Raw genomic sequence first — 21,897 nt, 5'->3', positions numbered from 1 at the left:
CAGACAACTTTTAATTTAAATGTGATCATAGGTGGTATTTTCTTAGGTGCTTGATATATTCTTTTCTGTATCATAAATGTCATATACACATTCTACGTCCACCATTATGATTATTTATGGTAATAAACTGAAATCAACATGATCTAATTTCCTTTCTCTTTTTGCTAAAACTAATATTACATATTTTATTAGATATTCTGAAGCCACTGTAAATTTGATGCAACTATTTATGGCTCTTACAAAGCAGAACATAATAAATTATTATTATTTTTTAATTTAAAATAGAATGCTCAAAATGTACCTTTATAGTTCAGATTTTTTTTTTTTTCCTTGTGCTTTAGTTGCAGGTTTACAGCTCAAGTTAGTTTCTCATTCAAACTTATATACACATATTGTTTTGTGACATTGATTGCAATCCCCACAATGTGACAGCACGCTCCCACTTTCTACTCCAGGTTCCCCATGTCCATGCTTCCAATTCTGTCCCTTCCTGCCTTCTCTTCTTGCTTTTGGACAGAGGCTGCCCATTTGGTCTCGTATATTTGATTGAACTAAAAAGCATGTTCCTCATCTGTATTATTTTTTGTTTTATAGGCCGGCCTAATCTTTGTCTAAAAAGTGGGCTTTGGGAATTGTTTCAGTTCTGGATTAACAGATGGCCTGGGAACCATAGTTTCGGGAGTTCCTGTAGTTTCTACCAGACCATTAAGTCTGGTCTTTGTACATGAATTTGAATTCTGCTCTACATTTTTCTACTGCTCTGTCCAGGACTTTCTTGAATTCCCTGTTTGGGCAGTCATTGTGGTAACCTGGCACCATCTAGTTCTTCTGGTCTCAGGCTGGTGGAGTCTCTGGTTCATTTGGTTCTTTAGTCCTTTGGGCTGGTATTTTCCTTGTGTCTTTGGTTTTCTTCATTCTCCTTAGCTCCTAGTGGGATGGGACCAGTAGATTTATCTTAGATGGCCACTCGCAAGCTTTTAAGACTCCAGATGCTACTCACCAAAGTGGGATATAGAACATTTTCTTTATAAACTATGCTATGCCAATTGATAGATGTCCCCCAAAACTGTGCTCCCCAGGACCCAGCCCCAGCTACTCTGTCCCTCAAAATGTTTGGCTGTGTCTAGGAAACATCTTTGTTTTTGCCTTGGTCCAGTTGGGAAACCCTGGTGGCATAGAGGTTAAGTGCTACAGCTGCTAACCAAAAGGTCAGTAGTTCAGATGCACCAGGTGCTCCTTGGAAACTCTATGGGGCAGTTCTACCCTGTCCTATAGGGTCCCTATGAGTCGGAATCGACTCGACGGCAACAGGTTTGGTTTGTTTTTGGTTTGGTCCAGTTGTGCTGACTTCCCGTATTGTGTGTTGTCCTTCCCGTCACCAAAATTGACCCTTGTCTACTATCTAGTTAGTGATTTCCCCTGCCCTCCCTTCCTGTACTGACTCTTTATGATTTTCTTCTTTCATATGTTGATTTTCATATATTTCTTTCATAGGTTTGTTAACTTTCTTTGTGGTTACCCTGAAATTTACCTCTGTCTTCCTAAGTTTAAAGCAGTTATTTATTTCTTTTCATTTTATTGTGTTTTAGGTGAAAGTTTACAACACAAATTAGTTTTTCATTCAAAAATTTATATACAAATTGTTTTGTGACATTGGTTGCAATCCCCACAATGTATCAGCACTCTACCCCTTTCCCATTCCACCTTTGGTTCTACATGTCCATTTGTCCAGTTTTCCTGTCCCTTCCTGCCTTCTCGATTTTGCTTTTGGCAGGTGTTGCCCATTTGGTCTTGTGTACTTGATTGAACTGAGAAGCACATTCCTCCTGTGTGTTATTGTTTGTTTTATGGGCCTGTATTAAATCTCTTGCTGAAAGGTGGACTTCATGAGTGGGCTTCTGTTCTGAGTTATTTGCAGGGTGTCTGGGGGCCATAGTATTAGGCTCCTCTAGTCTCTGTCAGACTAGTAAGTCTGGTCTTTTTTGCAAATTTTGTTCTACACTTTTCTCCTGTTCTGTCATGGAACCTCTGTTGTGATCCCTGTCAGAGCAGTTGAGTCATTTATTTATTTTTTTGTGTTAGATATTTTTTCTAAATTGTACTTTAGATGAAGTTTTACAGAGCAGACTAGCTCTCATTAAACAATTAGTATACAGATTGTTTGTTACATTGGTTACCAACCCCATGACATGTCAATACTCTCCCCTTCTTGACCTAGGGTTCCCTATTACCAGCTTTCCTGTCCCCTCCTGCCTTCTCGTCCTTGGCCCTGGGCTGGTGTGCCCATTTAGTCTCATTTTGTTTTATGGACCTGTCTAATCTTTGGCTGAAGGGTGAACCTCAGGAGTGACTTTATTACGGAGCTAAAAGAGTGTCTGAGGGCCATATTCTCAGGATTTCTCCAGTCTCTGTCGGACAGTAAGTCTGTTTTTTTTTTGGGGGGGGAAGAATTTTTTTCTACAATTTTCTCCAGCTCTATCTGATACCCTCTTTTGTGATTCTAGTCAGAGTAGCCGGTGGTGGTAGTTGGGCACCATCTAGTTATGCTGGACTCACTCTGGCAGAGGCTCTAGTACTTGTGGTCCATTAGTCATTTGGACTAATCTTTCCCTTGTGTCTTTAGTTTTCTTTATTCTCCTTTGCTCTGGATGGGGTGAGACCAGTGGAGTATCTTAGATGGCTGCTCACAAGCTTTAAGACCTTGACGCTTTGACTCGTTTATTCTTTTTTTTTTTTTAATTTTTTTATTTCATAATTATGTTTCCAAAATATCACATTGTATTGCTTTCCCAGCATTTTATTTTATTTTCTTTTTTCTTTTTTTTTTATTAACTTTTATTAAGCTTCAAGTGAATGTTTACAAATCCAATCAGTCTGTCACATATAAGTTTACATACATCTCACTCCCTACTCCCACTTGCTCTCCCCCTCTTGTGACTCGTTTATTCTTGATATCGCTTTGACTTCCTCTCCATATGGAAGGTCTGAACCCTTTATTCCCCCTTTATGTTTTGAAGTGTTCATCAGTTACAGATTGACAGCTCTGGTTCCCTGTTTTCCATATTTTAGCTTATTTTATCTTTTAGAGTTCTTTGGGTTGATATCTGGCTGATGTTGCCATGTATTTTAATCTCAGGTTATTGTCTGGTGTTGTTGAGTTTTTTTCTGAAGGACTCCCTGTAACGTTTCTTGGAAAGTTGGTCTGTTTTTTACAAATTCTTTCAATTTCTGTTTATTTGCAAATGTCCTGATTTCACCATCATATTTGAGAGATAATTTTGCTGCATATATAATTCTTGGAAACCCTTGTGGCGTAGTGGTTAAGAGCTATGGCTAATAACCAAAAGCTTGGCAGTTCGAATCCACCAGGCACCCCTTGGAAACCCTATGGAGCAGTTCCACTCTGTGCTGTAGGGTAACTATGAGTTGGAATCGACTTGATGGCAACGGGTTTGGGTTTTTTTGGTTATATAATTCTCAGTTGGCAGTTTTTTTCTTTCAAAGTTTTATGTACATTATCCTGTATGGTTTCTGCCAAATAATCAGAACTTAGCCTTATCGATGCCCCTCTGTAGGTCTTTTGTTTTTCCTGGGCTGCTTTCAGGATTCTTTCTTTGTCTTTGGTTTTGGAAAGTTTGATTATGATATGTTTTAGTGTTCTTCTTTTGGCATCTATCCTGTGTGGGGTTTGTTATGCTTCTCGTATGGTTATCTCCTCTTCTTTCATGATATTAGGCAAGTCTATTGTCAGCAAATCTTCAGCAGTTCTCTCTGTGCTTTTTGTTGTCTCCTCGCCTTCTGGGATTCCGATCACATGTAATTTATTCCTCTTGATAATGTCCCATATAACTTTTAGGCTTTCTTCATTCTTTTTTTTTTTTTTTTCTTGAAGACATTAGTGTGGAGGGATTTGTCTCATATTCCACTGATCCTGTCTTCCGTTGTTTTGATTCTACTCCTGTGACTTTCCATTGAGTTGCCCATTTCTGAAATTTTACTGTTAAACTTCTGAATTTCTGGTTGCTCTTTTTGTATGATTTCCAGTTGTCTATTTTGTCATTTTGTTCTTGCGTTGTTTTCCTGAATTCTTCCAGCACTTTGTGCCTTCCTTAGTGTTGTCTCCGTTTTCCTTAGTTTGGTCTGTGTTTCCGTTGATTCCTTTGAGGACTCCATTCATATGTCTTTTGTATTCCTTATCAAGTAGCGGCATTATTTTTTCTTCCTCAGGGAGGTTTTCTGATTATTTTGGTCACTTGTTGGGGCCATCTTGCCCTGGTTCTTATTTGCTGTTATCTCTTGTCTCCTGGACATGAAGGGGTTATTGTATTTATTTTTAATTGTGTAGTTGTTTGCTGGGTCTTGTTTTTTTGTTTGGGTGATTTCTGGCAGGTGTGGCTGGCATAGTGTTCTGGTTCCCAGACTGGTTCTGCTGGAGCTTTCCCTGCCTGTCAGCGAGTGGGGCAGCGGGTAGGTGTGGAAGCTTGGATCTTTGTTTTCTGGTCAGCTGAGGGTGGGTTGGTTGGGCTTTGGCGTCTACCTGTTTTTGGTTCAGTGGCACAGGAGTGGGGAGTGGTGCTGTCTGTGCAGGTTCAGCTACTGGTGTGGTGGGTGTGGCAGGCAAGTGGGGTTGTGGTCATTACCTTTCACCCGTTGAGGGGGAGGTGTGTGCGGTGGGGGGTGACAGGTGGATGTGCAGGCAGTCATGCTACTTCCACCTCTTCCTGGGTTTGGGGGAGGTGGATGTGTGCTCAGTCCTGCTGTATCCCCCTGTTGGTGGACCAGGAGAGGGAGGAAGATGCAGCAGGTGGATACACACGCACTGGTGCCACTTCCACCTTGCACCACATAGGGTGAAGGAGGAAGGTGCAGTGGATGAATGCAGGTGCCCTTGCACTGCTGCTGCCTTGTGCTGGTCAGGGGGAAGGAGGGAGGGGTCGTGGAGGTGTCTCTGCCCCTTGCTGGGTGGGGTGAGGGAGGGAGGCATGCAGGGCAGGTGCATGTGATGTCATGCTGCCTCTTTCTCACACCAGGTGAGGGGAGAGAGGAGGGGACAGTGGGATACGTGTGTGGAGACACAAAGCCTCCGCCTTACACTGGGCAGGGGGAAGGATATGGGGGTGATGGGTGGATGCATGAACAGTCGTATTCGTGCGCAGCTGTGTCTCCTCTGCCTCTTGCTGGGTGGGGGTAAAAAGGAGGAGGTGACAGGTGGGTTCTCTTGCTGTCTCATTGTTTTTGGCCCCCCCATTAGGCCCTTGGGGGGTGTCGGTGGTGGGTGTGCGTGCACCCAAGGCCGTGCCTAGACCCACTCATTGGGTGGGCAAGGAAGGGTAGTGGACGGGGTTGGGTGGGGTAGGGGAGAAGAAGAGAGGCTCGTGTTGTCCCCTATTCAGGCAAGGCTGTCCCAGTATGAGATCCTCTGATGCCTCCATGCAGGAGAATGAGATGAGGGGGAGCGCATCCCTCTGGCTAGGATACACAGGTGCCGAGGCACCTTGTGTCCACTGCAGACAATGAGCAGGACCTGTCCCCACCTGCATGTGAGGAGGGAGGCTTCCTCAGTTCAGCTGGGTGGGAGACTTCCTGCTAACACTCCACGGGTCCACTGGCTTGTATGTGCCACTCATGCCTGAGGTCAGGAGCTGCCACTCCTGTGTTCCTCTGGTTCTGGATCCTGGCTCTCTCCCTGCCTCTTCTTCTCTGTGTGTCTATAGAGTTTTCCTGTGTGTTCTTCACCTGGGGTTGCTGTTAGCTTTGTTGTAAGACGGCTTCATCAGGCCGAGATGGTGGGCCTCAGTTCCGTGTTACTCCTTGTTTGCTGCATTCACCCACTTTTTCTTTCCAGTCACTGTTTGGTTCAATTCTTAGACCTTCTTTTTTGATGTTCAGGTCCCTTGATTGTTGTCTGTTTCTTTTTTGCTTGGTTTTTTAGGTTTGTGGCGCGTGTGGCTAAGCCGCCACCTTGGCTTCCCAGAATGTAGTTTTCGTAGGTCAGAAATTGATACTGGCAACCACACTTTTTATTTTGTAATCTCCAGCTAGAATTTTAGCAAAGATAAGAATGTCTTCCCTCCAGAGATTGGGGATGATTTTGATAAAATTGACATTTTTTTTCCAGTACCTTGCTCATGTAGAAGTATTCTAATATTGCTGATCAGTCAAGTTATTTTCAATATATTGCTCTAAAACCCAAGAGTAGTCTAAAGTCTGGAGTAGTGATAACCTTTGCTGATCTTCAGACTGTAAATCTAAATGGGTAGGGTAATTTTGGAACAAGGATGGAAGCTATGGCAAATAGGAACTGGGAAGTCTCCGGAGGATGGGCAGGTGGAGTGGTCCGAGCGGTGCTTAGCTGTCCCCTTAAGTCGTTATCTTTTCCTTAATGCTTCTCTGTGATTACCAGCTGATATTGTTCTCCTATTGATTTTGACTGTTGGGGGAATGTCCATAATACATCTACTGATAGAAATCAGTTTTATGTGGGATGAAGTCGTAAACACTCCCAGCTTCTAGCTGTGCCATCTTACACAATACTCTTAAACTCTCTTAGCCTGTTTCTACACAACACAGTGCGCATAACAACACCAGCCAGACCTCGTCACAGGGGTAAATGAGGATCATGGCATAATTCTTGTGACAGGAATTTGTAAACTGTAAATATTGATGTGCTGTTGTTCTTACTGGAACTTCCTAATTGTTACCTTAAACCAGGGCTTTGAACTGGTTCTGCCTAGTTTTGTCATGGTTGAGGAAGCAAAACCGGAACAGACCCAAGTTTTTAAAATTTTTAAAATTTGGGTGATAACCAGAACGGGAAAGAATACAGGTGGAAGCCCTGCTAGAAACCTAACGTTCCTCTCAGAAGACAAGGATAGCATATGCATTGCATCGCACCCAGATATCCTGTCTGTCAGATTTTGAGCAGTTGGAAACAGTGGTGCCCATATCAAAGATGGTGGCTGACCACGCTGCTTTGAACGTGTGTCCTGCCAACAGTACATTTCTTAAGAATCAGACTCCTAAAAGGGCTCAGTACACCTCTTCCGAGTCTCCCGCTCCAGGGATTTGACCTGTAATTCTTCCGGTACCCGTTACCCATTCTGGATTACCCAAATTGTAAAATTCGGGTCTGTACTGGTTTCGCTTTGTTGGCCATGACTGAACTGGTTCAAACTGGTTTGAAGCCTGCCTTAAACACTTCTAAGCTACTTTCTTTCTGTTCCTCTGGAGACTTAGGCTTTTGAGATAATCTTTTCAAGTCATGACTACATGGTCTTTTTATTTTTATTTTTTTGAAGGTTTATAGAACAAACTCACTTCTCATTAAACAATTAGTACACATATTGTTTTGTGACATTGATTGCCAGCCCCATGACATGTTGACACTCTCCCCTTCTCAACTCTGGGTTCCCTATTACCAGCTTTCTTGTTACCTCCTACCCTCTTGTCCTCCCCCCTGGGCTGGTGTGCCCATTTAGTCTCATTTTGTTTTATGGTCCTGTCTAATCTTTGGCTGAAGGTTGAACCTCAGGAGTGACTTCAGTACTGAGCTGAAAGAGTGCCGGGGGGCCATACTCTCAGGATTTCTCCAGTCTCAGAGCAATAAGTCCGGTCTTTTTTTTTTGTGAGTTAGAGTTTTGTTCTGCAGTTTTCTCTAGCTCTGTCTGGGACCTCTGTTGTGATCCCTGTCAGAACAGTTGGTGGTGGTAGCCGGGCACCTCCTGGTTGTGCTGGACTCAGTCTGGTGGAGGCTGTAGGACCTGTGGTTCATTAGTCCTTTGGATTAATCTTTCCCTTTAGTCTTTGGCTTACTTAATTTTTCCTTGCTCCAGATGGGGTAAGACCAGTGGAGTATCTTAGATGGCTACATCTAAGATGTAGAATATTTTCTTTTTAAAATATGTTATGCCAGTTGAGCTAGATGTTACCTGAGACCATGGTCTGCACAGCCCTCAGCCCAGTAATTCAGTCCCTTAGGAAGTTTGAATGTGTCTACTGAGCTTCCACGACCTTGCCTTGGACAAGTTGTGCTGGCTCCCGCAGTATTGTGTACTATCTTACCCTTCACTGAAGTTACCACTTGTCTATTGTCTATTTAGTGTTTTCCCCCCCTTTTCTCCCCTCCCTTATAACCATCAAAGATTGTTTCTTTTTGTGTGTAAACTTTTTCTTGAGTTTTTAGTGGTCTTGTACAGTATTTTTCATTTTGCGATTGGCTTGTTTTACTCAGCATAATACCCTCCAGATTCATCCGTGTTGTGAGATGCTTCAGAGCTTCATTATTGTTCTTTATTGTTGCATAGTATTCCACTGTGTGTAGGTACCATAGTTGGTTTATCCATTCATGTGTTGATGGGCGTCTAGGTTATTTCCATCTTTTTGCTGTTGTGAACAATGCTGCAGTGAATATGGGTGTACGTATGTCCGCTCATGTGACTGCTCTTATTTCTCTAGGATATATTTCTAGGAGTGGGATTGCTGCATCATATGGTATTTCTATTTCTAACTTTAAGGAAGCACTGTATCATTTTCCAAAATGGTTATGCCATTTTACATTCCCACCAGCAGTGCATAAGAGTTCAAATCTCCTCACAGCGTCTCCAACATTTGTTATTTTCTGTTGTTTTGATCAGTGCCAGTAATGTCGTGGTGAGATGGTATCTATCTCATTATGGTTTTGATTTGTGTTTTTTTAAATGGCTAGTTATCTCGAGCATTTCCTCATGTGTCTGTTAGCCACTTGAATGTCTTCTTTGGTGAAGTGTGTATTCATATCCTTTGCCCATTTTTTAATTGGATTATTTGTCTTTTTGTTGTAGAGGTGTTGGATTTTCCTATAGATTTTAGAGGTTAGACCTTTGTTGGATTTGTCATAGTCAGAATTTTTTTCCCAGTCTTTAGGTTCTCTTTTGGTAAAGTCTTTTGATGAGCATAAGTGTCTTATTTTTAGAAGATCCCAGTTATCTAGCTTATCTTCTGGAGTTTGTGTGTTGTTAGTTATAGTTTGTATTTTGTTAATGCCATGTATTAGGGCCTCTAGCATTGACCCTATTTTTTCTTCTATGATCTTTATAGATTTTGGTTTTGTATTTAGCTCTTTGATCCATGTTAAATTAGTTTTTGCATATGGTGTGAGGTACGGGTCCTCTTTCATTTTTTTTTTGCAGATGGACAACCATTTTTGCCAGCATTGTTTGTTAAAAAGACGGTCTTTTCCCCGTTCGATAGACTTTGGGCGCTTCTCAAAGATCAGGTGACCATAGGCGGATGCATTTACATCTGGGTTCTCAATTCGGTTCCATTGGTCAGTGTATCTGTTGTTGTACCAGTACCAGGCTGTTTGGACTATTGTAGCTGTCTAGTGGGTTCTGAGGTCAGATAATGGGAGTCCTCCTACTTTATTATTCTTCATCAGGAGTGCTTTACTTATCTGGGGCCTCTTCCCTTTCTATGTAAAGTTAATGATTAGTTTTTCCATCTCTTTAAAGAATGCTGTTGGTATTTCAATGGGGATTGCATTGTATTTGTAAATTGCTTTGGGTATAATTGACATTTTCACAATGTGTTGAGTCTACCTGTCCATGAGCATGGTATATTTTTCCATTGATGTAGTTCTCTTTTGTCTTTTTGCAGTAATGTTTTGTAGTTTTCTTTGTGTAGGTCTTTTACGTACCTGGTTAGATTTATTCCTAAGTATTTTATTTTTTAGCGGCTAGTATAAATGTTACTCTTTTCCTGATTTCCTTTTTGTTGTTCTTTATTGGTATATAGGGATCCAACTGATTTTTATATGTTTATCTTATATTCTGCACTCTGCTGAATCTTTTATTAGTTCCAGTACTTTTCTCGTGGAGTCTTTTGGATTTTCTGTGTATAGTATTGTATCATCCACAAATAGGGACAGTTTTGCTTCTTCGTCACCAATTTGGATGCTGTTCATTTCCTTTTCTTGACTTATTGCTCTAGCTAGGACTTCCGGCACAGTGTTAAAAAGGAGTGGTGATAAAAGTTATCCTTGTCTTGTTCCTGTTCTTGAGAATTTTTTCAGCCTCTCTCCATTACGAATGATGTCGGCTTTCGGTTTTGTATAGATGCCCTTTATTATGTTGAGGAATTTCCCTTCTTATACCTTTTTTATTGAAAGTTTTTATCAGAAATGGGTGTAGGACTGTTAAATGCCTTTTCTGCATCGATTGAGATGATCATGTGATCCTTTTATTTATGTGGAAGATTATGTTGATTGGTGTTCTAATGTTGAAACACCCTTGGTTACCTGGTATGAATCCCACTTGGTTGTGGTATATATATATATATATTTGTAATATGGTGCTGAATTCTGTTGAGTAGAATTTTGTTGAGAATTTTTGCATCTATATCCATGAGAGGTATTGGTGTATAATTTTCTTTTTTGTGATGTCTTTGCCTGGTTTTGGTATCGGGTTTATGTGGCTTCACAAAATGAGTTTGGAAGTATGCCTTCTTTTTCTGTGTTTTGAAATTGTTTGAGTAGTACTGGTGTAAGCTCATCTCTGGATTTTTGGTAGAATTCTCCAGTGAAGCCATATTGGTCAGGGTCTTTTTGTTGTTGTTGTTGTGAGGTTTTTGTTTTTTTTTTTAAATAAGCTTTCCAATCTCTTGTTATTGGTCTGTTTAGATTTTCAACTTCAGTTTCTGTTAGTTTGGGTAGGTAGTGTGTTTCTAGAATTTGTCCCTTTTGTCTAGCTTTTCAAATTTGCTGGAGTATACTTTTTCATAGTACCCTGTTATGAGCATTTTTATTCCACTTTGGTCTGTTACAGTGTCCTCCATTTCATTTCTTATTTGGGTTATTTGCATCCTCTTGTGTTTTTCTTTTGTTAGTTTGGCCAGTGGTTTGTTGATTTTGTTGACCATTTCAAAGTACCAACTTTCAGTTTTGTTATTTTTTTCTGTTGATTTTCTGTTCTCTGGTTCATTTATTTCTGCTCTGATCTTTTATCATTTTCTTTCTTCTGGTGGCTGTGGGCTTCTTTCCCTCTTCTCTTTCTGTTTGTTCAGGTTGTGTAACTAATGTTCTGATTTTTGTCCCTTTATTCCTTTTTGGTGTGTGCATCTGTTGGTATAAATTGACCTCTGAGCAGTGTCTTTGTTGTTTCCCAGAGGTTTTGGTGTGGTGTGTTTTCATTCTCGCTTGATTCTAGGAATTTTTTGCTTCCATCTTTGATTTCTTCTATTACCCAGTAGTTTTTAAACAGGGTGTTATTTGGTTTCCATTTGATTTTTTTTCCTTGCTCTTCCTGTTGTTAATTTCTACTTTGATGGCATTGTGCCCAGAGAAGATACTTTGTGTTATCTCAGTGTTTTTGATTTTGTCCAGGGTTGCTTTCTGGCCTAAGATGTGATCTATTCTAGAGAACGTTCTGTGTGCATTGGAAAAGAATGTGTGCTTTGCAGCTGTTGGGTAGAGTGTTCTGTATATGTCTATGAGGTCAAGTTGGGTGATTGTGGCCTTTTGGTCTTCTGTATCTTTGTTGTGTTTCTTTCTAGTTGTTCTTTCCTTTACCGAGAATGGTGTGTTGAAGTCTCCTACTATTATTGTGGAACTGTCAATTTCTCTTTTCAGTGCTATTAGAGTTTGTTTTATGTATTTTGGAGCCTTGTCACCGGGTGCATAGATATTTATTATGGTTATGTCTTCATGATGACTTATCCCTTTGATCATTATATAATGCCCTTCTTTGTCTTTTATGGTGTCTTTTGTTTTAAAGTCTCTGTTATCTGAGGTTAGTATTGCCACTCCTACTTTTTTTTGGATAGCTGTTTGCTCGATGCAGTCTTTTCCATCCTTTGATTTTTTAATAAATTTATGTCTGTTTTTCTAAGTTGTGTCTCTTGTGGACAGCATATTGATGGATCCTGTTTTTTTTTATCCGTTCTGTCACTCTCTGTCTCTTTATGGTTGCTGTTTACATTCATTGTAATTATTTATAGGTGTAAGTTTATTCCTGTCATTTCGCAGGGCTTTTTTTTTTTTGTGGTGCTGATGTTTTCTTCGTTTCCCTTCCTTTTGTTTCTGGATTTTTTGTTGTTGTTGTTCTTTTTATTTTTGTAGATTTTATGTTTACTGAGACTTTATTTTTTATTATTTTGATGAGTAGGTTTGTTAACTTTCTTTGTGGTTACCTTGAAATTTCCCCTTATCTTCCTACATTTGAACCAGTCTTTTATTACTTGGTATCACCTTGCCTTCCTGTCCATTTGAAAGTTCTGTACCTCCACTGGAAACCCTGGTTATGAGCTACGGCTGCTAACCAAAAGGTTGGTGGTTCGAATCCACCAGGCACTCTTTGGAAACTGTACAGAGTAGTTCTACTCTGCCCTATAGGGTCTCTGTGAGTGAAAATCAACTTGACGGCAATGGATTTGGTTTTTGGTTGGTAACCTACACCATTTATTCCCTCTTTTATCGTTTTGATGTTGTCATTTACAGATTAACCTCTTTGGTTCCTTGTTGTGAATCTTCTAGTTTTGTTTTATCCTTGTGAATTCATTACCTAGGTTGGTATCTGGCTGATGTGGTCTTGTGTCCTAGATTCAGGCTGTTGTCTGATGTTGTTGGTTCTCTAAGCGAGGGACTTTAATAATTTTTGTTTAGTTTTTACGTATTTCCTTAATAACTGTTTATCTGGAAATATCCTTATTTCACCATCATATTTGAGTGAGGGTTTTGCAGGATATATTATTCTTGGTTGGCAGTTTTTTTCTCTCAAGGCTTTATATATATCATCCCATTGCCTTCTTGTTTGCATGGTTTCTGCTGAGTAATCAGAACTTAGTCTTCTTGTTTTCTTGTTGTATGTGACTTTTCACTTTTCTTGAGCTGCTGTCAGGATTCTTTCTTTGTCTTTGGTTTTAGCAAGTGTGATTATGATATGCCTTAGTGATTTTCTTTTGGGGTCTATGTTATATGGCATTTGTTTAGCCTCTAGGATGGTGAGCTTTTTATCTTTCATGATATCAGGGAAGTTTTCTGTCAGCGGTTCTTCAATGAGCCTCTCTGTGTTTTCCATTTTCTGCCCCTGTTCTGGAACTCCGATCACCTGAAAATTTTTGCTTTTGATTGAACCCACATTGTTCTCAGGGTTTCTTCATTTGTTTTCATTGTTTTCTCTGATTTTTTCCTCAAAGTGGTATTAAAGGATTTGTTTTCAGTTTTGCTGATCCTGTCTTCCATTGTTTTCACGCCTGCTACTCAAACCTTCTATGACACTATCCATTTCTGAAATCTTGTTGTTTATCTTTTGGATTTGTAATTGCTGTTTCTATACTATTTCCAGTTGTGAGTTTATTTTGACATTTTGTTCCTGCATTATTTTCTCGAATTCTTCTGTTGTTTTCTCCATGGTTTTGTCGATTTTCTCCTCATTTTTGTCTGCTTTTTCCTTTATCTCTTGCATAACTCTGCATATTAGAGATTTTAATTTTTTTCAGGTAGTTCCAGTACCTTTTCTTCTACTGGAAGGTCATCTGGTGTTTTATTTTGGATGACAACTGGAACCATCCTGTCTTTTTTTTTTTTTTTTTAATGTTTTGGTATTATCTGCTGTCTTCGGGACATTCAATAATTATTGTCTTCATTTATTGATTATAGATTTCTTTATTTTGTCCTGCTTTTTTTTTTTTTGGTTATGTCTGAGCAGGCGGGCTGGGCATTCTTTGTTGTTTGCTTGTCCGTGGGAATGATACTTCTCACCACCTTGTCTAATGGGCAGGGCTAGTAGCTCAGCCGTGATGCAGCAGGGGAGGTCCAGTGGAGGGGGAGGGACTGAGATGGGTCATTTGTAGCATGCACTGGGGCCAACAGGGCAGGTCCAGGGGGCAGTGCAGGGCATGTTCCGGTAGACCATGCCTGTGCCATTTGAGGGTGTGATAGTCAGCATATGGTGTCAATAGGCAGGAGGGAATGGGAAGGTTGTGATGTGTGGAGCTAAGTGGGTGTGGGAAAGAAGAGAAAGAGGAGAAGGAAACAGAAGTGAAAAAAACAGTCCTGAAGGAGCCTGCTGTTGGAGTGGCATGGAGCCAGGGAAGCCATGTGCCAGTGGCTTTTTTGCTAGGTGGTGTGGCATAACCCATCAAGAAAGGAGAGATAAGACACATACAGCAAGGTGGGCAGGAGAAAGGAAAGGAAGAAAGGGAGAGAGAAATAAGAAACTAGATTTAAAAAAAAAGAGAGAAAGCCACATATGACGAGGTGGTCGAGAGTAAGGAAAGGCAGAACGGTAGAGAGAGATAAGAAACCAAAAGAGTGGGGGAATATGCTAGGTGGTTGGGAGGAGGGAAAGAAAGGAAGGTAGAGAGAGACAAGAAACTGAGAAAAAATGGAAAAAAAAAGTCCCAGGGGAGCCCACAAGAAGTGGATCCACAGCTGAGTAGTGCTACACAGTCCGTCAAGGAGCAAAGATGGCAGGATAAGGGCGAGGAAGGCAGGTAGAGAGAAACTGAGAAAAGGAGAGAAGAAAGAAAAAATTCCCCAAGGGAGCTCACTGGCATGGTGGTACGGACCAGGGAAGAGGCTCCGTAGCTGAGCAGTGCTGCACAGCCTATCAATAAGGAGCAGAGATGACACATGGCGCCGGGTGTCTGGGAGAAAGGAAAGGAGGTAGAGACAAGAAACTGAAGAAAGAAAAAAAAAAAAAATGCTTCGAGGGAGCCCTATGGCTTGGTGGCTACACAACCTGTCTAGAAGGAACAGAGGTGGCACACAGAACCAGGTGGTCGAGAAAAAAGAAAGGAAGGATGGTAGAGAGAAGCAGAAAGCCCAGAAAAGAAATAAAAGCCCCAAGGAAGCCCACTGGCTTGACGGTGTGAACCAGGGAAGTGGCTCCCCAGCTGAGCAGTGTGCATAGCCTGTCTCGAAGGAGCAGAGATGGCACACGGTGCCAGGTATTCGGGAGAAAGGAAAAGAAGGAAGGTAGAGAAAGACAAACTGAGAAACGAAGAAAAACCAGAAAGAGAAAAAAAATGCTCCCAGGGAACCCACTGGCAATGGCGGCACGGAAGTGGCTTCCCAGCTGAATGGTGCTGCACAGCTTGTCAAGAAAGAGTGGAGATGGCACATGGAACCAGGTGATCGAGAGAAAGGAAAGGAAGGAGGTAAGACAGAGAGAAGAAACCAAAAGAAGCCAGAAAAAAAAAAAAAAAAGCAACAACAGCAACAAAAGAAAAATGGCACTGAAGGAGCTGGCTGGTATGAGTGGGGCAAATCCAAGCGGCAAGGAGCCGGTGTCTCCCTGGCCAAGTGACCGCAGCCTGCTGGAAAGTGCGGGGTGGAAAAGCATGTATTACCAGGTGCTCTGTCTCCTGCTGGGAGCTCTAGGAAGCCGCCTTCCCATATTCTCTGTCTGCTTTTCTTGGTGGCCGAGGAGTCCAAGATGGTGAATTTGTGCTCTGTTAGCTGATAGGGGACCTCCCCTCTGTGGCCCTCCTTGCTCTCTGTTCTCTGTTAGTTTCTTCTTCTGTTCAGTGTTTGGTTGAGTTCTTCATCTCTTTGTTTCATGCTTAAGTTTCCAGGATTAACATTTGTCTCTGTTTTACTTAGTTTTTTTGGTCTTTGCTGTGGAGGGGATGACATGGTGCTTGTATCTGTTGTGCCATGTTGGCTCCACCCCATGATCTTTTTATTTCTAATTTCTCTATCTTTGATCCTGCAGTCTGTTCTTTTTGCCCTGCACCATTTTGTCTCACAACTTCCATAAAATTAATCGCTCTCCTCCATCTTACCACATTCCAGTACTTTTGACCCGTGGTACCGTTTGCTGATGTTTAGACCTCTTTTAATCTCATTTATTAATTACTTCATCTGTTAAATAAGAAAGTGATTCTGAATCTTTTCAGCTTTAACTTTGTTAGAAATGGTGGAATAAGAAGCCCATTAAATATCTAACATTAGGCTGTATTCATTTGATGGGCTGTTATGATACCACTTAAAATTTATTTAGGAATAATCTTTTATAATGTAGAAAAACATTGTAAGTGAGAAGAGGCTTCAGTATTGTACATACAGTAAGATCTCAGCTATGTATTACAGTGTGTCTTAGTTCTCTGGTTTTGTCCTGGACATTTTCAGAGTGTTGACTCCAGTGCTAGGCACTGCAGGGTGAGATGGGAAGGCAGAAACCTTGGCAAAACAAAACTAGTAAAGATGCAAGGCCAGTACCAACTGCTGTTGAGTTGAGTCTAACTCATGGGGACCCCCCCGCCATGTGTATCAAAGTAGAACTGTGCTCCGCAGGGTTTTCAGTGTCTGATTTTTCATAAGTAGTTCACTGGGCCTTTCTTCTGAGGCACCTCTGGTAGACTCAAACCTCCAGCTTTTTGATTAGCAGCCTACCGTGTTAACTGTTTGCCACTCAGGGACACCAAACATGTAAAAAACAAAACCAAATCCATTGCCGTTGAGTGGATTCCGACTCAAAGCGACCCTATAGGTCAGAGTAGAGCTGCCTGATAGGGTTTCCAAGGAGTAGCTGGTGGATTCACAGTGCTGACTTTTTAGTTAGCAGCCTGATCACTTAACCACTGCACCACCAGAACCTCTCAAACATGCAAGGCATCATAAAATAAATACCAAAAGAATGGTGCAGACAGATGCCGTAGTGGTTGGGGGAGAGAGATCTCCATTTGGGCCAGGTAGGTGAGAATGCCCAGATCAGGTTCCTACTCAGTTCATGTTGGGATAAAAGCTTAGGTCTAGATTCTGTATGGACTCATTTGGGATAACAGCAAATTGCCACTGTTCATTTGAAGTAGTGTAGACTACTGGGCTTCTTAGACTAGAAAGATGAAGACTTGAGTTAAATCGTAGCTGCAGCATTGATTTGATCTATGACCTCAAGCAATCCATTGGATGCTATGATCCTCAGTTGCCTTTTTTTGTCATTGTTACTTCTTTTTGGCCAAAGGACCGAAGTTAGATTTTTATCCAGAAACAATGCTTTCTATACTAACCTCAAATATTGTGTCAGTTGAGACATACTGAATGTGAATGCACTGAGAAGCATATCCATATTTGTCCTGTGTACTTCCTGACAGAGTGGACTCTGATCAATGCCAGTTGATTTCAGAGGTCTTTTTAGGTCCAGAAAATGTTGCAAGGACACGTATTGGATGAGGGACTAGAGCGTAGATCTTGGGGAAAAAGCATGGGTTGGTTGTTTGTTTTGAGAGGAGGAAGAGTAGAAATATTGGGCATCTGGAAACTTTGGAAAGGTAAAGAACTCAAATGAATATGTCATTAGACTCAGCAATTCTATTTCTGGAAATTTATCCTGTAGATATTCTTGCAGGTGTGCAGTATGATGTGTTACAAGGTTGTTTCAGCATGATTTGTAATAGCAAATATTGGAAATAACTTAAAAATCCATCAGTAGGTTAAATAAAATCATTGTACAACTATATAATGGAATATTCTGCAGCTAAGCAGAAGCACTCATTTTTAAGATAGTATTCCTGCGTGGAAAGCAAGGTCTTGTACAGTGCTAGAATATGTTATCTTTTGTATAAATAGCGAAACAATTAAGAATTATCTTTATTAGTAGACAAGAGTTATCTTAGGTGAAGGGAAGGACAATACACAATACAGGGGAAGTCAGCACAAGTGGACTAAACCAAAAACTAAGATGTTTCCTGAATACAACCAAACACTTTGAGGGACAGAATAGCAGGGGTGGAGGTCTGGGGACCATGGTTTCAGGTAACATCTAGGTCAATTGGCATAACAAAGTTTATTAAGAAAATGTTCTGCATCCCACTTTGGTGAGTGGTGTCTGGGGTCTTAAAACCTTGCGAGTGGCCACCTAAGATACATCAATTGGTCCCAACCCACCTGGAGCAAAGGAGAGTGGAGAACACCAAAGACTCAAGGAAAGTATTAGCCCAGAGACTCCATCAGCCTGAGGCCAGAAGAGCTAGATGGTGCCCAGCTACCACCAATGATCACCCTGACAGGGAACACAAAAGGGAAAAATGTGGGGTGCAGAACTCAAATTCTAGTAAAAAGACCAGTCTTAATCGTCTGACTGAGAATAGAAGAACCCCAGAAGACATGACCCCTGGACTCTCTGTTAATCCAGAAATAAAACCGTTCCTGAAGCCAACTCTTCAAAGATTAGACTGGACTAGTTGGTATGAGTTGGAATCAACTTGACGGCAGCAGGTTTTTTTTCGGGTTTATAAACATAAAATGATACTCGTGAAGAGTGTGCTCCTTAGTTCAAGTGGATACACGAGACTAAATGGACAGCTCCTGTCTGGAAGGGGGATAAGAAGGTAGAAGTGGATAGGAGCTGGTTGAATGGACATGGGAAACGCTGGGTGGAAAGGGGGAGTGTTCTGTCACATTATAGGGATTGCAACTAAGGTCACATAACAATTTGTGTATACATTTTTGTATAAGAAATTAACTTGAGCTGTAAACTTTCGCCTAAAGCACAATTATTACCAAAAAAAAAAAAGAAAAGAATATCTTTATCGTTGCTTGTATGGGCATAAAGAGACACTGGAAGGGTATACTTGAAACTGATAGTAGTGTTCACATGGGGGTGGTGTGGTGGGCCACCATTGGCATTCAGTTTTTCATACTGTGGTGATTTACGTGTTGCTGTGATACTGAAAGTTCTGCCACCAGTATTTCAGAAACCAGTAGGGTTACCCGTGGTGGACAGTTTTCAGTGGAGCTTCCAGAAGAAGATAGACTAGTAAGAAGGACCTGGCAGTCTACTGCCGAAGAACCTTATGGATAGCAGTGGAACATTGTCTGACATAGTGCTGGAAGATGAGCCCCTCAGGTTGGAAAGCACTCAAAATATGACTAGGGAAGAGCTGCCTCCTCAAAGTATTGTCGACCTTAATGATGTGGATGGAGTAGAGCTTCTGGAACCTTCATGTGCTGATGTGACACAACTCAATGAGAAGAAACAGCTGCATACAGCCATTAGTAAGGGGAACATGTGATGTACGAAATATGAATCAAGAAAACAAAGTCATCAAAAATGAAATGGGACACATAAAAATCAGTATCCCAAGGGTTAGCTGAAAAGGACTGGTATAGGCCTTTTTGAATCAGAAAATCATATGGCCTACCATGCTGAGGGTGACAAATTGAAGAGGAATGGTATCACATAAATTGTCAAAAAGAACATTTCAAGATCTTTCCTGAAGTACAGCGCTGTCAGTGATAAGACGATATCCATAAATCTACAAGGAAGACCAGTTAATACAACTATTATTCAAATTTACGTAACCATCACTAATGCCAAAGATGAAGAAATTGAAGACTTTTACTAATGTCTACAGTCTCAAATTGGTCAAACATGCAGTAAGGTGCATTGGTAATTACTGGTGATTGGAATGTGACCATTGGAAACAAAGAAGAAAGATCGGTAGCTGGAAAATACGGCCTTGGTGATAGAAACGACGCCAGAGGTTCCACAATAGAATTTTGCAAGACCGACGACTTGTTCATCAGAAATACGTTTTTTTCAAAAACATAAACAATAACTAGGCATGTGGACCTTGCCTGTTGGAATACATAGGAATCAAATCGACTATATCTTTGGAAACAGACAATGGAAAAGCTTGGTATCTTCAGTCAGAATAAGGCCAGGGGCCAGCTGCGGAACAGACCATCACTTGCTCATATGCAAGTTCAAGTTGAGGCGGAAGAAAATTAAAACAAGTCCATGAGAGCCTAAGTAGGACCTTGAGTATATCCCACCTGAATTTAGAGACCATATCAAGAAAAGATTTGATGCACTGAACACTAATGACTGAAGACCAGATGAGTTGTGGGATGAGATCAAGGATGTCATACATGAAGAAAGTGGCAGGTCATTAAAAAGACAGAGAAGAAAGAAAAAGACCAAAGTGGATTTCTGAAGAGACTCTGAAACTTGCTGTTGAATGTAGAGTAGCTAACGTGAACAGAAGAAATGATGAAGTAAAAGAGCTGAACAGATTTCAAAGGGTGGCTCCAGAAGACAAAGTATTATGATGACATGTGCAAAGAACTGGAGTTAGAAAACCAAAAGGGAAGAATACATTCAACAATTCTCAAGCTGAAAGAACTGAAGAAGAAATTCAAGCCTTGAGTTGCAATATGGAAGCATTGTATGGACAGAAGATTTCATTTTACTTAGATCCACAATCAATGGCCATTGAAGCAGCAGTCGAGAAATCAGCGTCACATTGCATTGGGAAAATGTGCTGCAAAAGATCTCTTTAAAGTGTTGAAAAGCAAAGGTGTCACATAAAGGACTAAGGTGCTCCTGACCCAAGCCATGACATTTTCAGTTGCCTCACGTGCGTGCAAAAACTGGACAATGAGTAAGGAAGACCAAAGAAGAATTGATGGTTTTGAATTACGGTATCTGTGAAGAATATTGAATATACCATAGACTGGCAGAAGAACGGAAACCCTGGTGGCGTAGTGGTTAAGTGCTGTGGCTGTTAACTAAGAGGTCAGCAGTTCAAATCCGCCAGGTGCTCCTTGGAAACTCTATGAGGCAGTTCTGCTCTGTCCTATAAGGTCGTTATGAGTCGGAATCTACTCGACAGCAGTGGGTTTGGTTTTGGTTTGGCAGAAGAACAAACAAATCTGTCTTGGAAGAAGTACAAGATGGCGAGACTTCGTCTCACATACTTTGGACATTTTATCAGGAGGGACAAGTCCTGGAGAAGGACATCATACTTGGTAAAGTAGAAGATCAGCGAAAAAGAGGAAGACCCTCAACAAGATGAATTGACACGATTGTGAGGATGGCACAGGCGTGGGCAGTGCTTGGTTCTGTTGTACATAGGGTTGCTGTGAGTTAGAAGTGAGTAGATGGTACCTAACAACAACAGCCTAACACAGTGTGATGGGTTGGGAGGGGAGGAGTAGATTACAGAAAGGAAGACTTTTCATTTTTTGTGTATGTATTTTTGAACCATGTTAATATTTACTCAAAAAATTAAGTTTAAAAGGTTTCTTAAAAAAGGAAAGATACTTTCTGGAGTAGAGAAGTATATAGAGATCGAAGTTTATTAGTGGTTTCCAGGGGTGGGTGGGAGGGAGGGGGAAAGGAAGACACAATGCTTAGGTGACACTGAGCTTCTTTGAAGGGTGATGGAAAAATTCAGAAACAGTTAATGGTGATTGTTGAACATCATGAACATAATTAATGTCACTCAACTGTACATGTGAAGCTTGTTGAAGTGCCAAGTATTTTCTTACCTATATAGTTACCACAAAAAAAAAAAAATTACAGATATTTTAAAAAAAAGAGGAAAGAAACCCTCCATTTGTATCCTGAAGGCAGATGAGGTTGCGGGGGACTGTGACTAGTTCGTACATTATGATTAGCTGGTCATATCCTTGGAAATTTGTTTGGCTAATTGGCCATTTGTTTCTTTCAGGTTTATGGTCAAGGTTTAAAAAGAAGTGTTTTAAGCTCACCAGGAAGATGCCTTTCATCGGCCGCAAGGTGAGCGGAATCTGCGTAGACCCTTTTTCCCCCCTTGGTGATCAGTTAATGGTGATTGTGATACTTTCTTCCTTCTATTTATCCAAAACAATGTTCTCCCCACCTCCAGGGAATATTTTACAGTGTTTGGAGGCATTTTTGGTTGTCACACGTGGGGGGTAGACAGTAGCCAGGAATGTTGCTGTACATCCAGTAATGTAACAAGACAGCCACCCACAACAGGGATTTATCTGCTTCAAAATGTCAACAGCGCCGAGGCTGAGAAACTCTGACTCCTTCTCCAGCAAATGTATTTTGCCAAAGGAGAGATGCGAAGTCTGTTAAGGACTGAAAATTTGGAGTCAGAAGCCGTGACAGAAGTGACATGATGTTTTGCAGGGGTATTTGGCTGGACTGA

The 21,897-nt window shown here is 41.1% G+C and overlaps 1 protein-coding gene across 2 annotated transcripts in view; it reads left to right on the top strand.

Moving 5' to 3' along the window:
- The window catches only part of SGPL1 (sphingosine-1-phosphate lyase 1), a 105,310-nt gene that overhangs the window by 45,060 nt on the left and 38,353 nt on the right, over window positions 1–21,897 (top strand). For both annotated transcript variants that reach the window (XM_049855804.1, XM_049855805.1), the window contains exon 4: window positions 21,433–21,500. In XM_049855804.1, coding sequence (XP_049711761.1) covers window positions 21,433–21,500 — 68 coding nt within the window. The remainder of the gene's footprint in view (window positions 1–21,432; window positions 21,501–21,897) is intronic.

Source organism: Elephas maximus, chromosome 16 (genome assembly GCF_024166365.1).
Source record: "Elephas maximus indicus isolate mEleMax1 chromosome 16, mEleMax1 primary haplotype, whole genome shotgun sequence".
NCBI classification, from domain to species: Eukaryota; Metazoa; Chordata; class Mammalia; order Proboscidea; family Elephantidae; genus Elephas; species Elephas maximus.
The sequence above is the reverse complement of the archived record's forward strand: the minus strand, read 5'-3'. Positions and strand labels throughout refer to the sequence as shown.